Source organism: Coregonus clupeaformis, unplaced genomic scaffold (assembly GCF_020615455.1).
Source record: "Coregonus clupeaformis isolate EN_2021a unplaced genomic scaffold, ASM2061545v1 scaf0380, whole genome shotgun sequence".
Lineage (NCBI taxonomy): Eukaryota > Metazoa > Chordata > Actinopteri > Salmoniformes > Salmonidae > Coregonus > Coregonus clupeaformis.
In genome coordinates, this window is record NW_025533835.1 from 133,212 (window position 1) to 152,699 (window position 19,488).

General features: G+C 41.4%; 1 protein-coding gene across 1 annotated transcript in view; it reads left to right on the plus strand.

Annotated features, from left to right (window-relative positions):
* LOC121556727 (dolichyl-diphosphooligosaccharide--protein glycosyltransferase subunit STT3B-like) overlaps positions 1–19,488 on the plus strand; it is a 116,792-nt gene that overhangs the window by 92,123 nt on the left and 5,181 nt on the right. The window contains exons 5-10 of the mRNA XM_041870613.2: positions 845–944; positions 2,311–2,409; positions 3,227–3,373; positions 4,895–4,943; positions 8,625–8,779; positions 18,675–18,886. Of these exons, the coding sequence (XP_041726547.1) occupies positions 845–944; positions 2,311–2,409; positions 3,227–3,373; positions 4,895–4,943; positions 8,625–8,779; positions 18,675–18,886 (762 nt within the window). The remainder of the gene's footprint in view (positions 1–844; positions 945–2,310; positions 2,410–3,226; positions 3,374–4,894; positions 4,944–8,624; positions 8,780–18,674; positions 18,887–19,488) is intronic.

Genomic DNA, 19,488 nt, shown 5'->3' on the forward strand with positions numbered 1-19,488 from the left:
CAGTAATGACTCTCTTAAAACCTGAGGTAACAGTAATGACTCTCTTTTTTAAAACCTGAGGGAACTGTAATGATTATCTTTTAAAACCTGAGGTAACAATAATGACTCTCTTTTTTAAAACCTGAGGGAACTGTAATGATTATCTTTTAAAACCTGAGGTAACAGTGATGACTCTCAGCCTTGCTTAAACAATGGCCTCAGAGGACATGCACATCCTATTAAGAAGAAGAGACGCCAACCCTCCGATGTCTGTCTGTCTGTCTCTCTGTGTGTGTGCCAGAGATGACCAGGGAGAGAGGATAGTGCATAGTCTATCTGACCACACAAAGCAGTATGCTGCCGAAGGTCTGTGTTGATGGCTTGGAGTACTGCAGTAAACTATGGAACAGATTGAGATCATACCAGATTAACTCACCTTGGAGTACTGAAGTATACTATGGAACAGATTGAGATCATACCAAATTAACTCACCTTGGAGTACTGCAGTATACTATGGAACAGATTGAGATCATACCAGATTATCTCACCCACAGTTTGAAATGTTGCCAATGGTGCCATTGAATCGAATCCTTTTCAGTCAACTGGTTTGTACATTGTCAAGTGGGCGCACTGGGCGGTAAAGTGTGTTTGCGAGCAGAGGGTCACTAGTTCAAGCTGTGGTACGGACAGGGACAGTGAAGCGATGCTGTTAGCAATAAAGGGATGCCACTTACACATCCAGAACTGTCCTTGTACTGGAGGTGTGTAGGTTAGCGCTAACTGGTGTTGTTCCTTTTATGTGGTGTGTGTGTGTGTGTGTGTGTGTGTGTGTGTGTGTGTGTGTGTTTGTGTGTGTGTGTTCCAGGTGTCTGCATGGGGAGGTTACGTCTTCATCATCAACCTGATTCCTCTCCATGTGTTTGTCCTGCTGCTAATGCAGCGCTACAGCAGACGAGTCTACATCGGTGAGTCCACACACACACACACTGAGTCAGGAGGAGAGGAGGAGTTGGAGGAGAGGGGAGGTGGAGGAAAGGAGTGGGGGAGGTGGAGGAGAGGAGTGGGGAGGTGGAGGAGAGGAGTGGGGGAGGTGGAGGGGAGGAATGGGGAGGTGGAGGGGAGGGGGAGATGGAGGAGAGGAGTGGGGGAGGTGGAGGGGAGGAGTGGGGAGGTTGATGAGGAGAGGGGGAGATGTGGGGGAGGTGGAGGGGAGGAGTGGGGAGGTTGATGAGGAGAGGGGGAGATGGAGGAGATGAGTGGGGGAGGTGGATGAGAGGAGTGGGGGAGGTACAGAGGAGTGGAGGGTGTGGAGGGTGTGGGGGAGAGGAGTGGAGGTATGGCTGCAGAGAGAAGGGGTGAGGAGAGAGAGCAGGAAGCAGGAAGAAGTGCTAATTGAGTTACGCTTTTTATTAGCTCCTGAAAAATGCTTCCCTTCCAGTGGAGGAGGACGAACACACACACACACACACACACACACACACACACACACACACACCAAACACATACACACCAAACACACACACATATCTCTGATGGATGCCTGGTCTCATTATGTTAGATTAGATGTAATTAGATTTGGGTTGTGCTTAGAAAAGGTGCCAACTCCATCTGTCTTTGTCCTTAATGGACTCTCTCTGTGAGGTTGCAGTCTTAATGGTCTCTCTGTGAGGCTGCAGTCTTAATGGACTCTCTGTGAGGCTGCAGTCTTAATGGACTCTCTCTGTGAGGCTGCAGTCTTAATGGGCTCTCTCTGTGAGGCTGCAGTCTTAATGGACTCTCTCTGTGAGGCTGCAGACTTAATGGGCTCTCTCTGTGAGGCTGCAGACTTAATGGGCTCTCTCTGTGAGGCTGCAGTCTTAATGGGCTCTCTCTGTGAGTCTACACTCTTAATGGACTCTCTCTGTGAGGCAGCAGTCTTAACGGGCTCTCTCTGTGAGCCTGCAGTCTTAATGGACTCTCTCTGTGAGACTGCAGTCTTAATGGGCTCTCTGTGAGGCTGCAGTCTTAATGGGATCTCTGTGAGGCTGCAGTCTTAATGGGCTCTCTGTGAGGATGCAGCCACAGGACTAGAGAACGAGGGATGCTATCGTCCCCCAGGATAGAAAATAAGGAGTCTCTCTCGTCTTTCTTTCTTTCTTTCTTTCTTTCTTTCTTTCTTTCTTTCTTTCTTTCTTTCTTTCTTTCTTTCTTTCTTTCTTTCTTTCTTTCTTTCTTTCTTCTTCTCTTTCTTTCTTTCTTTCTTCTTTCTTCTTCTTCTTCTTCTCTCTTTCTTTTCTTCTTTCTTTTTTTTTTTTTCTTTCCTGTGTGTGTTAACCCTGACTGTCTCCACAGCTTACAGTACGTTCTACATCGTTGGTCTGGTGCTCTCCATGCAGATCCCCTTTGTGGGGTTCCAGCCAATCAGGACCAGCGAACACATGGCTGCAGCAGGTAAGGACCAATCACCTGGGACAGTGATGTCACACCCTGATGCTGCCCTTGAACAGAGTTGTACAGGTTCACTCTGGACGTTTCATGTTCTCACCACCAGCTCCAGACAACTGATTATAGATAGATGGATAGCCATGTACAGATTATATATAGAGCCATATATTGTGATACAGTGAGCTCCAAAAGAATTGGGACAGTGACATTTTTTGTTTTGTTTTAACAAGGGAGGTTAGCATTTTTGGGGGTATGATATTTGTGCGTCTAACTTTCTCAGTCATCATTACTCACGATTCATTCAGGATTATCCGTAAAATGCATCCAACAAATGGGTAGAGTCACAAGCTTGATGTAGTCATTGCGTGCTGTGAATATGGGACCAAATACTAAACCTTTTAATACTTTAATACACATATAAGTGAATTTGTCCCAATACTTTTGGTCCCCTAAAATGGGGGGACTATGTACAAAATGTATTGTAATTTTTAAACGGTTAATCCGATATGGATGAAAATATCCTAAAATTAAAGCTGAGTCTGCACTTTAAATTCATAGTCATTGTATCATTTCAAATCCCAAGTGTTGGAGTACAGAGACAAAACAACAAAAAATGTGTCACTGTCTCAATATTCTTGGAGCTCACTGTATATTAGACCTTTTCTAGTTATAGAAATGCATGTTGTCTCTACCTGTACAGGTGTATAATGTAAACTCTCTCTCTCTCTCTCTCTCTCTCTCTCCCTCCCTCCCCCTCCCCGTATCTACCTGTACAGGTGTAATGTAAACTCTCTCTTCTCTTGTCTCTCTCTCTCTCTACCAGGTGTGTTTGCGTTGCTCCAGGCCTATGCCTTCCTCCAGTACCTGAAAGACAGACTGACCAGACAGGAGTTCCAGACCCTGTTCTTCCTGAGCGTCTCTCTGGCTGCTGGGGCAGTCTTCCTCACTGTTATATACCTGACTTATACAGGTAGGTCAACACCATGCTGTTATATACCTGACTTATACAGGTAGGTCAACACCATGCTGTTATATACCTGACTGATACAGGTAGGTCAACACCATGCTGTTATACCTGACTTACTGTATACAGGTAGGTCAACACCATGCTGTTATATACCTGACTTATACAGGTAGGTCAACACCATGCTGTTATATACCTGACTTATACAGATAGGTCAACACCATGCTGTTATATACCTGACTGATACAGGTAGGTCAACACCATGCTGTTATATACCTGACTTACTGTATACAGGTAGGTCAACACCATGCTGTTATATACCTGACTTATACAGGTAGGTCAACACCATGCTGTTATACCTGACTTACTGTATACAGGTAGGTCAACACCATGCTGTTATATACCTGACTTATACAGGTAGGTCAACACCATGCTGTTATATACCTGACTTACTGTATACAGGTAGGTCAACACCATGCTGTTATACCTGACTTACTGTATACAGGTAGGTCAACACCATGCTGTTATATACCTGACTTATACAGCTAGGTCAACACCATGCTGTTATATACCTGACTTACTGTATACAGGTAGGTCAACACCATGATGTTATATACCTGACTTACTGTATACAGGTAGGTCAACACCAGGGATGGGCAACTTTGATGGGGGTGGAGGCCACACATCATGAGGGGCCGCAGTAGTTTGCGGGTCTGACCTCATCATGAGGGGCCGCAGTAGTTTGCGGGTCTGACCTCATCATGAGGGGCCGCAGTAGTTTGCGGGTCTGACCTCATCATGAGGGGCCGCAGTAGTTTGCGGGTCTGACCTCATCATGAGGGGCCGCAGTAGTTTGCGGGTCTGACCTCATTATGAGGGGCCTAAGTAGTTTGCGGGTCTGCGTAATTTACTGCAATTCTACACGTTGCCATGGAGCGTAGAGAACTTTTAGCAGTTTAATGTGATATCTAAATGAGAGTGACTTACAAAATCAATGAGGGTCCACCGGTAATTCGGCCATGATTACTACAAGTGTAGGTAACTGTCCGCTAGACTGATTTAGCAACCTAAAACGTGTTAGCTAACTGTCAGTGACTGACATAACAAGAGAAAAACTGCTGATCACATTTAGAAATTGCACCTTGTGTATTCTACTATTCTAACTCTCAACAGTAAGTTGAGACCACGACTGTTGCCCATCCCTGTGTTAGATAGATGGATGAGGAGAAGGGTTGATTGGATTTGGTCCAAAATAGTCAGTGTGTGTGTGTGTGGACACGTTTTACTATACTTGTGAGTACCAGAAGTTCTCACAAGAATAGTAAAGCAACAAAAATTCAGAGAAGTGAAGACATTTTGATGGTCTCCACTTGTAAAAATTCAATTTTAGGGTTAGGAGTTAGGGAAAATAGGATTTTGAATGGGAATCAATTGTTGGTCCCCAAAACCTAACGTGTGTGTGTGTGATCGGGATCGTTTACTTGATCATAACTGTGCTGTACTTTAATAATGTTCATTGTGTTTTAGGACACATCGCTCCTTGGAGTGGTCGATTCTACTCACTGTGGGATACAGGGTAAGTGAACTAAACAGTATACACACACACACACTAAACAGTACTCTCACACTAGAACACTCTCCCAGCGTGTTTAACCTGGTAAACAACAGCTAAACTGAGGGCTCCAGCTGTCTATTTGTCTCAGAGAAAGTGTGCGTGTTCTGCTGCAGTGCAGTGTGGGTCGTGTCAGGTCAATGCATGTCCAGTACCGGTGTGTGTGTGTTCAATACTACTGTAGTTTATTGCCGACTCATCAGAATAACAACTTTCTGATTGACAGCCAAACTGCAGAGCAGAGAGAGACATGCAGCCTGTCAAAACAGACAATAGTTTTACTTACTGTGGATCACCTTCACCAAGGAAACACTGTGTTCCTCTTTCTGTCAATGCCCACTCACTTACTGTAGACAAAACTTTCCACAGGCACTTCAGATAAATCCTATGGCTATGTTCTTAACCCCCCTATGTGGTGTCATTTAGTAAAGGAACTGGTCTATATATAATACATTATAGATAATACATGGTGTATAGATAATACATTATAGATAATACATGGTGTATAGATAATACATTATAGATAATACATGGTGTATAGATAATACATTATAGATAATACATGGTGTATAGATAATACATGGTGTATAGATAATACATTATAGATAATACATGGTCTATAGATAATACATGGTCTATAGATAATACATGGTGTATAGATAATACATTATAGATAATACATGGTGTATAGATAATACATGGTGTATAGATAATACATGGTCTATAGATAATACATGGTGTATAGATAATACATGGTGTATAGATAATACTTGGTGTATAGATAATACATGGTCTATAGATAATACATGGTCTATAGATAATACATGGTATATAGATAATACATGGTGTATAGATAATACATTATAGATAATACGTGGTGTATAGATAATACATGGTCTATAGATAATACATGGTGTATAGATAATACATTATAGATAATACATGGTGTATAGATAATACATGGTCTATAGATAATACATGGTCTATAGATAATACATGGTCTATAGATAATACATTATAGATAATACATGGTGTATAGATAATACATGGTCTATATATAATACATGGTGTATAGATAATACATTATAGATAATACATGGTCTATATATAATACATGGTCTATAGATAATACATTATAGATAATACATGGTGTATAGATACTACATTATAGATAATACATGGTCTATATATAATACATTATAGATAATACATGGTCTATATATAATACACGGTGTATAGATAATACATTATAGATAATACATTATAGATAATACTTGGTGTATAGATAATCCATTATAGATAATACATGGTGTATAGATAATGCATGGTGTATAGATAATTAATGGTAGATAATACATTATAGATAATACATGGTGTATAGATAATACATGGTGTATAGATAATACATGGTTTATAGATAATACATGGTCTATAGATAATACATTATAGATAATACATGGTGTATAGATAATACATTATAGATAATACATGGTCTATAGATAATACATGGTGTATAGATAATACATGTATAGATAATACATTATATATAATACATGGTGTATAGATAATACATTATAGATAGTACATGGTCTATAGATAATACATGGTGTATAGATAATACATGTTGTATAGATAATACATTATATATAATACATGGTGTATAGATAATACATTATAGATAGTACATGGTGTATAGATAATACATGGTGTATAGATAATACATTATAGATAATACATGGTGTATAGATAATACACGGTGTATAGATAATACATGGTGTATAGATAATACATTATAGATAATACATGGTGTATAGATAATACATGGTCAATAGATAATACATGGTCTATAGATAATACATGGTGTATAGATAATACATGGTCTATAGATAATACATGGTGTATAGATAATACATGGTGTATAGATAATACTTGGTGTATAGATAATACATGGTCTATAGATAATACATGGTGTATAGATAATACATTATAGATAATACATGGTGTATAGATAATACATTATAGATAATACATGGTGTATAGATAACAGATAATACATTATAGATAATACATGGTCTATATATAATACATGGTGTATAGATAATACATTATAGATAATACATGGTCTATATATAATACATGGTTTATAGATAATACATTATAGATAATACATGGTGTATAGATAATACATTATAGATAATACATGGTCTATAGATAATACATGGTGTATAGATAATACATGGTGTATAGATAATACATGGTGTATAGATAATACATGGTCTATAGATAATACATGGTGTATAGATAATACATGGTCTATAGATAATACATGGTCTATAGATAATACATTATATATAATACATGGTGTATATATAATACATTATAGATAATACATGGTGTATAGATAATACATTATAGATAATGCATTATAGATAATACATGGTCTATAGATAATACATGGTGTATAGATAATACATGGTGTATAGATAATACATGGTCTATAGATAATACATTATAGATAATACATGGTGTATAGATAATACATTATAGATAATACATGGTCTATAGATAATACATGGTCTATAGATAATACGTTATATATAATACATGGTGTATAGATAATACATTATAGATAGTACATGGTGTATAGATAATACATGGTCTATAGATAATACATGGTCTATAGATAATACATGGTGTATAGATAATACATGGTCTATAGATAATACATGGTGTATAGATAATACATGGTCTATAGATAATACATGGTCTATAGATAATACATGTTGTATAGATAATACATTATATATAATACATGGTGTATAAATAATACATTATAGATAGTACATGGTGTATAGATAATACATTATAGATAATACATGGTGTATAGATAATACATGGTGTATAGATAATACACGGTGTATAGATAATACATTATAGATAATACATGGTGTATAGATAATACATGGTGTATAGATAATAAATTGTATAGATAATACATGGTCTATAGATAATACATGGTCTATAGATAATACATTATAGATAATACATGGTGTATATATAATACATGGTGTATAGATAATGCATGGTCTATATATAATACATGGTGTATAGATAATACATGGTCTATATATAATACATTATAGATAATACATGGTCTATAGATAATACATGGTGTATAGATAATACATTATAGATAATACATGGTGTATAGATAATACATTATAGATAATACATGGTGTATAGATAACAGATAATACATTATAGATAATACATGGTCTATATATAATACATGGTGTATAGATAATACATTATAGATAATACATGGTCTATAGATAATACATGGTGTATAGATAATACATGGTCTATAGATAATACATGGTCTATAGATAATACATGGTGTATAGATAATAAATGGTCTATAGATAATACATGGTCTATAGATAATACATGGTCTATAGATAATACATGGTCTATAGATAATACATGTTGTATAGATAATACATGTTGTATAGATAATACATTATATATAATACATGGTGTATAGATAATACATTATAGATAATACATGGTGTATAGATAATACATGGTCTATAGATAATCTCCTCCTCTCTTCTCCCTCGCTCTGTTCCTTCCTCCTCTCTCCAGGTATGCTAAGATCCACATCCCCATCATAGCTTCCGTCTCAGAGCACCAGCCCACCACCTGGGTCTCCTTCTTCTTTGACCTCCACATCCTGGTCTGTACCTTTCCTGCTGGACTCTGGTTCTGCATCAAGAACATCAACGACGAGAGAGTCTTCGGTAAGATGGCATGGCGGCCAACACACACACAAATACGAGCACGTCGTATACGGTTAGATGGCATGGTAATGTGTGTGTGTGTGTGTGTGTGTGTGTGTGTGTGTATGCAGGTGCATGTGTGTGTGTGGCCATAGAAATAGAATGACTACAGCAATCATTACCATTCAAGTCAACACACACACACACACACACACACACACAGGGCTGCATAGCCTACTCTCTAGCGATGTGCATCTTTCCCTTTCAAGGCGATTCGATACGTATCTAGATACATGGGCTCTGATACGATACAGGAACAATATGTTTTAGTTTGAAACGATTCCGTGAGATTTGGTTTGATTAGAGGAACGAATCGTTGCAATTCGGTTAGATGCGATATGATTCAATGCACTAACATTTGTTGCATAAACACATTCATTTTCCATTCTAAATTAAAATCTGCTGCTGATGGAGCTGATGAGCTGGGCCACTCTGAGCTGGATCTGTCTGAGCTGACGTGTGTGTGTGTGTGTGTGTGTGTGTGTGTGTGTGTGTGTGTGTGTATGTGTTTGTGTGTGAGTGAGTTTAGACAGTGCATTTTATAAAAAATAACCTAGCAAATTACATTGGTTGTCACTCATCTCATAAAGTCTAATATTGCGCAAGCCATTTTACAAACATTTGAATGCTGAAGGTGATGAGCAGAAGTGCCAGATCAGGAACAGGCCCACCTCTCGCACAGCACACAGTTTGACTGGGCTACTGGTGTTGCCTGGGCTTGTTCGGCACAATGACCTGTAGATCAATGACTGGCAACATAATTACATGCTTAGTTTGACACTGAAGGACTGAGAGGTGTTTTCAGAAGGTAGAAAGAAAGCGTGAATCGATTTTTTGTATACATTTCTTAACGATTCTGAATTAAAATGAGGAAAGCAGCCTCCGGGTGCATGGTTTCCTGCTTGTTTATAGCCTCGTACAGTTTAAGTGCCAGCTTAAACTCTCTCGGGAGGTAGAAGGGTCGGCATTTGACCATCAGGTATTCCAAGACGGGTGAACAATGGGTGGAGACTTCCACTGCACTAGAGTCAGAACACCATTTGTTGTTGATGAAGAGGCATACCCCTCCCCCTCTTGATTTCCCTGAATTCAATGTGCTGTGAAACCCAGTGTAGTGCTGACAGGGTGATGCTAGGGACAAAAACCAATGTAGTGCTGACAATTACTACTGAGAAACACAAACACCAACCCCTCCATGTCCGTCCGTCTGCATAGTCACTTAACGTCTACCCACTTTGAAGATGCAAAATATTTTTTATTGTGAAACAAACAAGAAATAAGACAAAAAACAGAACTTGATTGTGCATAACTATTCACCCCCCCCCCCCCAAAGTCAATACTTTGTAGAGCCACCTTTTGCAGAAATTACAGCTGCAAGTCTCTTGGGGTTTGTCTCTATAAGCTTGGCACATCTAGCCACTGGGATTTTTGCCCATTTTTCAAGGCAAAACTGCTCCAGCTCCTTCAAGTTGGATGGGTTCCGCTGGTGTACAGCAATCTTTAAGTCATACCACAGATTCTCAATTGGATTGAGGTCTGGGCTTTGACTAGGCCATTCCAAGACGTTTAAATGTTTCCCCTTAAACTACTCAAGTGCTGCTTTAGCAGTATGCTTAGGGTCATTGTCCTTCTGGAAGGTGAACCTCCGTCCCAGTCTCAAATCTCTGGAAGACTGAAACAGGTTTCCCTCAAGAATGTCCCTGTATTTAGCGCCATCCATCATTCCTTCAATTTCCAGTCCCTGCCGATTAAAAACATCCCCACAGCATGATGCTGCCACCACCATGCTTCACTGTGGGGATGGTGTTCTCGGGGTGATGAGAGGTGTTGGGTTTGCGCCAGACATAGCGTTTTCCTTGATGGCCAAAAAGCTCAATTTTAGTCTCATCTGACCAGAGTACCTTCTTCCATATGTTTGGGGAGTCTCCCACATGCCTTTTGGCGAACACCAAACGTGTTTGGTTATTTTTTTCTTTGAGCAATGGCTTTTTTCTGGCCACTCTTCCGTAAAGCCCAGCTCTGTGGAGTGTACGGCTTAAAGTGGTCCTATGGACAGATACTCCTATCTCCGCTGTGGAGCTTTGCAGCTCCTTCAGGGTTATCTTTGGTCTCTTTGTTGCCTCTCTGATTAATGCCCTCCTTGCCTGGTCCGTGAGTTTTGGTGGGTGGCCCTCTCTTGGCAGGTTTGTTGTGTTGTCATATTCTTTCCATTTTTTTTATAATGGATTCAATGGTGCTCCGTGGGATGTTCAAAGTTTCTGATATTTTTTTATAACCCAACCCTGATCTGTACTTCTCCACAACTTTGTCCCTGACCTGTTTGGAGAGCTCCTTGGTCTTCATGGTGCCGCTTGCTTGGTGGTGCCCCTTGCTTAGTGGTGTTGCAGATTCTGGGGCCTTTCAGAACCGGTGTATATATACTGAGATCATGTGACAGATCATGTGACACTTAGATTGCACACAGGTGGACTTTATTTAACTAATTATGTGACTTCTGAAGGTAATTGGTTGCACCAGATCTTATTTAGGGGCTTCATAGCAAAGGGACCTTTCCGTTATTTATTTTTTTAGAATTATTTTGAAACAAGTTGTTTTTTTCATTTCACTTCACCAATTTTGACTATTTTGTGTATGTCCATTACATGAAATCCAAATAAAATCAATTTAAATTACAGGTTGTAATGCAACAAAATAGGAAAAACGCCAAGGGGGATGAATACTTTTGCAAGGCACTGTATATAAAGACACTTAATGCCCAACTTCTATCAACACATCTCCTTAGCAACTAGGGGCAATAAAGTCCTAGACCACTGTTACTCTACCCGCAAGCAAGCATGCAAGGCCCTCCCTCGTCCCCCCTTGGGCAAGTCAGATCATGACTCTACTTTGTCAACCACTTTGAAAAGAAGGTTCACGACATCCGCTACTCATTCACTCAGCCTATTGAGTCCACTGGTCTCACTCACACAGAACTACCCTACGCCTTGACCTCTTTCACCCCTCGCTCTCCAGATGACATCCTGCGACTAGTGAGGTCTGGCCGCCTGATAACCTGCCTGCTTGATCCCTCCTCCCTTCTCACTTCCCTCCCCTCATCAACTCATGCCTGACTACTGGCTGCGTCCCCTCTGACTTATAAATGGCCTGAGTCGCTCCCCTCCTCAAGAAACCAACACTCGACTCATCTGACCAACTACAACTACTCAACAACTACAGACCTGTATCCCTTCTTAATTTTATTTAGAAAACACTTGAGCGTGCTGTCTCTGATCAACTCTCTCGTAGAACGATCTTCTTGACCCTAACCAGTCAGGCTTCAAGATGTGTCACTCAACCGAGACTGCTCTTCTCTGTGTCACGGAGGCTCTCCACACTGCCAAAGCTGACTCTCTCTCCTCTGTTCTCATCCTCCTAGATCTATCCGCTGCCTTCGACACCGTGAACCATCAGATCCTCCTCTTCACCCTCTCAGGGCTGGGCGTCTCAGGCTCTGCGCACTTTCTTGGATTGCATTTTACTTGGCAGGCCGATCCCACCAGTTGACGTGGAGAGGATCTGTGTCTGCACCACGTACTCTCACAACCCAGGGCTCGGTTCTAGGCCCTTTCCTCTTCTCTCTATACACCAAGTCACTTGGCGCTGTCATATCCTCACATGGTCTCTCCTATCATTGCTATGTGGATGACACTCAACTACTTTTCTCCTTTTCCCCTTCTGACACCCATGTGGCGACACGCATATCTGCGTGCCTGGCAATATATCTCACCTTGGATGTCGGCCCACCACTTCAAGCTCAACCACGACAAGACAGAGCTGCTCTTCCTCCCAGGGAAGGCCTGCCCGATCAAAGACCTCTCTATCACGGTTGACAACTCCACAGTGTCGCCCTCCCAGAGTGCAATGAACCTTGGCGTGACCCTGGACAACACCCTGTCGTTCTCTGCAAACATCAAAGCAGTGACTCGCTCCTGAAGGTTCCCAAGTTCTTTCATTTCACCCCGCTCCTCTGCACACTCCACTGGCTTCCAGTTGAAGCTTGCATCTACTACAGGACCATGGAGCTTACCTACGGAACAAGAGGAACTGCCCCTCTCTACCTTCAGGCTATGCTCAAACCCTATACCCCTACCCGGGCACTCTGTTCTGCCACCTCAGGTTTCTTGGCCCTCCCACCCCTACGGGAGGGCAGCTCCTGCTCTGCTCAGCCCAGTCCAAGCTCTTCTCTGTCCTGGCACCCCAATGGTGGAACCAGCTTCCCCCTAAAACTAGGACAGCAGAGTCCCTGCCCATCTTCCAAAACCTCTGAAACCCTACTTCTTCAAACAGTATCTTAAATAATCCTCCTCCTCAAACCAAAAAATAAATCAAATCCTGAACCAGCACTTGCACTTGACCCCCCCTTCTAGCGCTGACTCAACTGATAGCAACTTTATTGAGGAACATTTCTATTTATATGCCTGTGATATGTGGTTGTCCCACCTAGCTATCTTAACATGAATGCACTAACTGTAAGTCGCTGGATAAGAGCGTCTGCTAAATGACTAAAATGTATACACCTGCTTCCTGTTTACAAACAGAAGCTCAAACAGGAAGTTCTCATGTTGCGCTCCATTGAGAAATGGTCCTCCATTTCGGATGCTATGCTACAAGACTGCTTTGCTAGCGCTGACTGGAATATGTTACGGGACTCCGCCGATAGCATCGATGAACTAACCATCTCTGTCACCAGCTTCATTAGGAAGTGCATCGCAAACGTTGTCCTTAAGCAGCGACGAATTTTGGCCCATTCCTCCTGACCGAGCTGGTGTAACTGAGTCAGGTTTGTAGGCCTCCTTGCTCGAACACGCTTTTTAAGTTCTGCCCACACATTTTCTATAGGATTGAGGTCAGGGCTTTGTGATGGCTACTCCAATACCTTGACTTTGTTGTCCTTAAGCCATTTTGCCACAACTTTGGAAGTATGCTTGGGGTCATTGTCCATTTGGAAGACCCATTTGCGACCAAGCTTTAACTTCCTGACTGATGTCTTGAGATGTTGCTTCAATATATCCACATAATTTTCCTTCTTCATGATGCCATCTATTTTGTGAAGTGCACCAGTCCCTCCTGCAGCAAAGCACCCCCACTGCATGATGCTGCCACCCCCGTGCTTCACGGTTGGGATGGTGTTCTTCGGCTTGCAATTTACCCCATTTTTCCTCCAAACATAACAATGGTCATTATGGCCAGACAGTTCTATTTTTGTTTCATCAGACCAGAGGACATTTCTCCAAAAAGTACGATCTTTGTCCCCATGTGCAGTTGCAAACCGTAGTCTGGCTTTTTTATGGCGGTTTTGGAACAGTGGCTTCTTCCTTGCTGAGCGGCCTTTCAGGTTATGTCGATATAGGACTCGTTTTACTGTGGATATAGATACTTTTGTACTTGTTTCCACCAGTATTTTAACAAGGTGCTTTGCTGTTATTCTGGGATTAATTTGCACTTTTCGCACCAAATTATGTTCATCTCTAGGAGACAGAACGCGTCTCCTTCCTGAGCGATATGACGGCTGCGCGGTCCCATGGTGTTTATACTTGCGTACTATTGTTTGTACAGATGAACGTGGTACCTTCAGACGTTTGGAAATTGCTCCCAAGGATGAACCAGACTTGTGGAGGTCTACCATTTTTTTTCTGAGGTCTTGACTGATTTCTTTTGATTTTCCCATGATGTCAAGCAAAGAAGCACTGAGTTTGAACGTAGGCCTTGAAATACATTCACAGGTACACCTCCAATTGACTCAAATGATGTCAATTAGCCTATCAGAAGCTTCTAAAGCCATGACATCATTTTCTGGAATTTTCCAAGCTGTTTAAAGGCACAGTCAACTTAGTGAACGTAAACTTCTGACCCACTGGAATTGTGATACAGTGAATTATAAGTGAAATAATCTGTCTGTAAACAATTGTTGGAAAAAATACTTGTGTCATGCACAAAGTAGATGTCCTAACCGACTTGCCAAAACTATAGTTTGTAAACAAGAAATTTGTAGAGTGATTGAAAAACAAGTTTTAATGACTCCAACCTAAGTGTATATAAACTTCAACTGTATATACTTCTATCACTCCAGTATCCCTGCACATTGTAAATATGGTATTGGCACTGACCCTGGAACTGTCCCTGTATATAGCTACTGACCCTGGATCTGATCCTGTATATAGCTACTGACCCTGGAACTGACCCTGTATATAGCTACTGACCCTGGAAAAGTGGGGGAAAAAAGTATTTAGTCAGCCACCAATTGTGCAAGTTCTCCCACTTAAAAAGATGAGAGGCCTGTAATTTTCATCATAGGTACACGTCAACTATGACAGACAAATTGAGGAAAAAAAATCCAGAAAATCACATTGTAGGATTTTTTATGAATTTATTTGCAAATTATGGTGGAAAATAAGTATTTGGTCACCTACAAACAAGCAAGATTTCTGGCTCTCACAGACCTGTAACTTATTCTTTAAGATGCTCCTCTGTCTTCCACTCGTTACCTGTATTAATGGCACCTGTTTGAACTTGTTATCAGTATAAAAGACACCTGTCCACAACCTCAAACTGTCACACTCCAAACTCCACTATGGCCAAGACCAAAGAGCTGTCAAAGGACACCAGAAACAAAATTGTAGACCTGCACCAGGCTGGGAAGACTGAATCTGCAATAGGTAAGCAGCTTGGTTTGAAGAAATCAACTGTGGGAGCAATTATTAGGAAATGGAAGACATACAAGACCACTGATAATCTCCCTTGATCTGGGGCTCCACGCAAGATCTCACCCCGTGGGGTCAAAATGATCACAAGAACGGTGAGCAAAAATCCCAGAACCACACGAGGGGACCTAGTGAATGACCTGCAGAGAGCTGGGACCAAAGTAACAAAGCCTACCATCAGTAACACACTACGCCGCCAGGGACTCAAATCCTGCAGTGCCAGACGTGTCCCCCTGCTTAAGCCAGTACATGTCCAGGCCCGTCTGAAGTTTGCTAGAGTGCATTTGGATGATCCAGAAGAGGATTGGGAGAATGCCATATGGTCAGATGAAACCAAAATAGAACTTTTTGGTAAAAACTCAACTCGTCGTGTTTGGAGGACAAAGAACGCTGAGTTGCATCCAAAGAACACCATACCTACTGTGAAGCATGGGGGTGGAAACATCATGCTTTGGGGTTGTTTTTCTGCAAAGGGACCAGGACGACTGATCCGTGTAAAGGAAAGAATGAATGGGGCCATGTATCGTGAGATTTTGAGTGAAAACCTCCTTCCATCAGCAAGGTCATTGAAGATGAAACGTGGCTGGGTCTTTCAGCATGACAATGATCCCAAGGAGTGGCTTCGTAAGAAGCATTTCAAGGTCCTGGAGTGGCCTAGCCAGTCTCCAGTTCTCAACCCCATAGAATTTTTTTTGAGGGAGTTGAAAGTCCGTGTTGCCCAGCGACAGCCCCAAAACATCACTGCTCTAGAGGAGATCTGCATGGAGGAATGGGACAAAATACCAGCAACAGTGTGTGAAAACCTTGTGAAGACTTACAGAAAACGTTTGACCTGTATCATTGCCAACAAAGGGTATATAACAAAGTATTGAGAAACTTTTGTTATTGACCAAATACTTATTCTCCAACATAATTTGCAAATAAATTCATAAAAAATCCTACAATGTGATTTTCTGGATTTTATTTTCTCATTTTGTCTGTCATAGTTGACGTGTACCTATGATGATAATTACAGGCCTCTCTCATCTTTTTAAGTGGGAGAACTTGCACAATTGGTGGCTGACTAAATACTTTTTTCCCCCACTGTAGCTACTGACCCTGGATCTGATCCTGTATATAGCTACTGACCCTGGAACTGATCCTGTATATAGCTACTGACCCTTGAACTTACCCTGTATATAACTACTGACCCTGGAACTGTCCCTGTATATAGCTACTGACACTGGATCTGATCCTGTATATAGCTACTGACCCTGGAACTGATCCTGTATATAGCTACTGACCATGGAACTGATCCTGTATATAGCTACTGACCCTGGAACTGATCCTGTATATAGCTACTGACCCTGGAACTTACCCTGTATATAACTACTGACCCTGGAACTGTCCCTGTATATAGCTACTGACCCTGGAACTGATCCTGTATATAGCTACTGACCCTGGATCTGATCCTGTATATAACTACTGACCCTGGAACTGATCCTGTATATAGCTACTGACCCTGGAACTGATCCTGTATATAACTACTGACCCTGGAACTGATCCTGTATATAGCTACTGACCCTGGAACTGTCCCTGTATATAACTACTGACCCTGGAACTGTCCCTGTATATTTCTGACTTACTTTCTCGTATTCTTCTTATTTCTATTTCTGATTTTGTTTTACTTGACTTTTGTATTAATGTTTTATAATACTACTGATATTGATTACTGCATTGTTGGGAAAGAGCCAGCAAGAAAGGCATTTCACTGTACTAGTGCACGTGACAATAACAACTAGAAACTGTCTTTGCTATACTGCAGCAGTGAGTTAAACCCTAACCCTGCTCTCTCCCTCTCCCTAGTGTGTGTGTGTGTGTGTGTGGTGTGTACAAAACCAAAAGTAAAAGACGCAAAAACAAAACTTAAGAACGGGAAGCATAGAAATAACACACATAGAACACATCTATGGCTTCTTAGACTTGCTTACAATGAGAATCACAGATCTATAACTGACAGTTCTGTGTGAATTTGGTCTGGTCACCCAAAAAGTTACATAATGCAGCTTTAATAGGATCTCTGTGTTAACCCCTGCTCTTCCTAGTGGTTCTGTCACGCCCTGGCTCTGGGGACTCTTATATGTTGAGCCAGGGTGTTAGTTTCTATGTGTAGTGTCTATGTTTTGTTTTCTATGTGTTCTTTTCTAGATCGTGTATTTCTGTGTTGGCCGGGGTGGTTCCCAATCGGAGGCAGCTGTGTCTTGTTGTCTCTGATTGGGAACCATACTTAGGCAGCCTGTTGTGCACTTGTCATTTGTGGGATCTTGTTCCGTTTAGGTTTGTGTTGTATGACCGAGGACTTCACGTTTCGTCGTAATCAGTGGACCAAGGCGCAGCGTGATATGCGTACATCTTTTAATGCGTACTTTGCACACTACAACAAAACAACAAAACGAAACGTGAAGTCCTCGGTCATACAACACAAACCTAAACGGAACAAGATCCCACAAATGACAAGTGCACAACAGGCTGCCTAAGTATGGTTCCCAATCAGAGACAACAAGACACAGCTGCCTCCGATTGGGAACCACCCCGGCCAACACAGAAATACACGATCTAGAAAAGAACACATAGAAAACAAAACATAGACACTACACATAGAAACTAACACCCTGGCTCAACATATAAGAGTCCCCAGAGCCAGGGCGTGACAGGTTCTGTATGCTATCAGTGCTGTCTACTTCTCAGAGAGAATAGTGTGTTAAACCTTAACCCAATATGTTCAACCTTAACCCAGTATATTAAACCCTAACCCAATATGTTCAACCTTAACCCAGTGTATTAAACCCTAACCCAATATGTTCAACCTTAACCCAGTGTATTAAACCCTAACCCAATATATTAAACCCTAACCCAATATGTTCAACCTTAACCCAGTGTATTAAACCCTAACCCAATATGTTCAACCTTAACCCAGTGTATTAAACCCTAACCCAATATGTTCAACCTTAACCCAGTGTATTAAACCCTAACCCAATATGTTCAACCTTAACCCAGTGTATTAAACCCTAACCCAATATGTTCAACCTTAACCCAGTGTACTAAACCCTAACCCTGCTCTCTCTCCCACTCCCTAGTGGCCCTGTATGCCATCAGTGCTGTCTACTTTGCTGGAGTGATGGTCCGTCTAATGCTGACACTGACCCCCGTAGTGTGTATGCTGTCAGCCATAGCCTTCTCCAGCGTGTTTGAACACTACCTAGGGGACGACATGAAGAGGGAGAGCCCTCCCATAGAGGATAGTAGTGATGAGGACGACAAGAGGAACTCTGGAAACCTCTATGATAAGGTATGAGGATCTGTTATAAATGGCACATTATTCCCTACATAGTGCACTTCGTTGGGCAGAGCTTTAGTACACTTAAAATCCTTATATACTGTAGTACACTACGTTGCACTGCAGTAGCCAGAGCTTTGGCACCCTATTTTATATGTAGTGCACCACTTTTGGACAGGGCCTAGACACCCTATTCCCTATTATATACTGAACTAAAATAGAAACGCAACTTGCAACAATTTCAACGATTTTACTGAGTTACAGTTCATATAAGGAAATCAGTCAACTGAATTACATTCACTAGGCCCTAATCTATGGATTTCATATGACAGGGCAGGGGCGCAGCCATGGGTGGGCCTGGGAGGGCATAGGCCCACCCACTGGGGAGCCAGGCCCAGCCAATCAGAATTAGTTTTTCCCCACAAAAGGTCTTTATTACAGACCAAAATAATCCTCAGTTTCATCAGCTGTCCCGGTGGCTAGTCTCAGACGATCCCGCAGGTGAAGAAGCTGGATGTGGAGGTCCTGGGCTGGCGTGGTTACAGTGTGCGGTTGTGAGGCCGGTTGGACGTACTGCCAAATTCTCTAAAACGACGTTGGAGTCCGCTTATGGT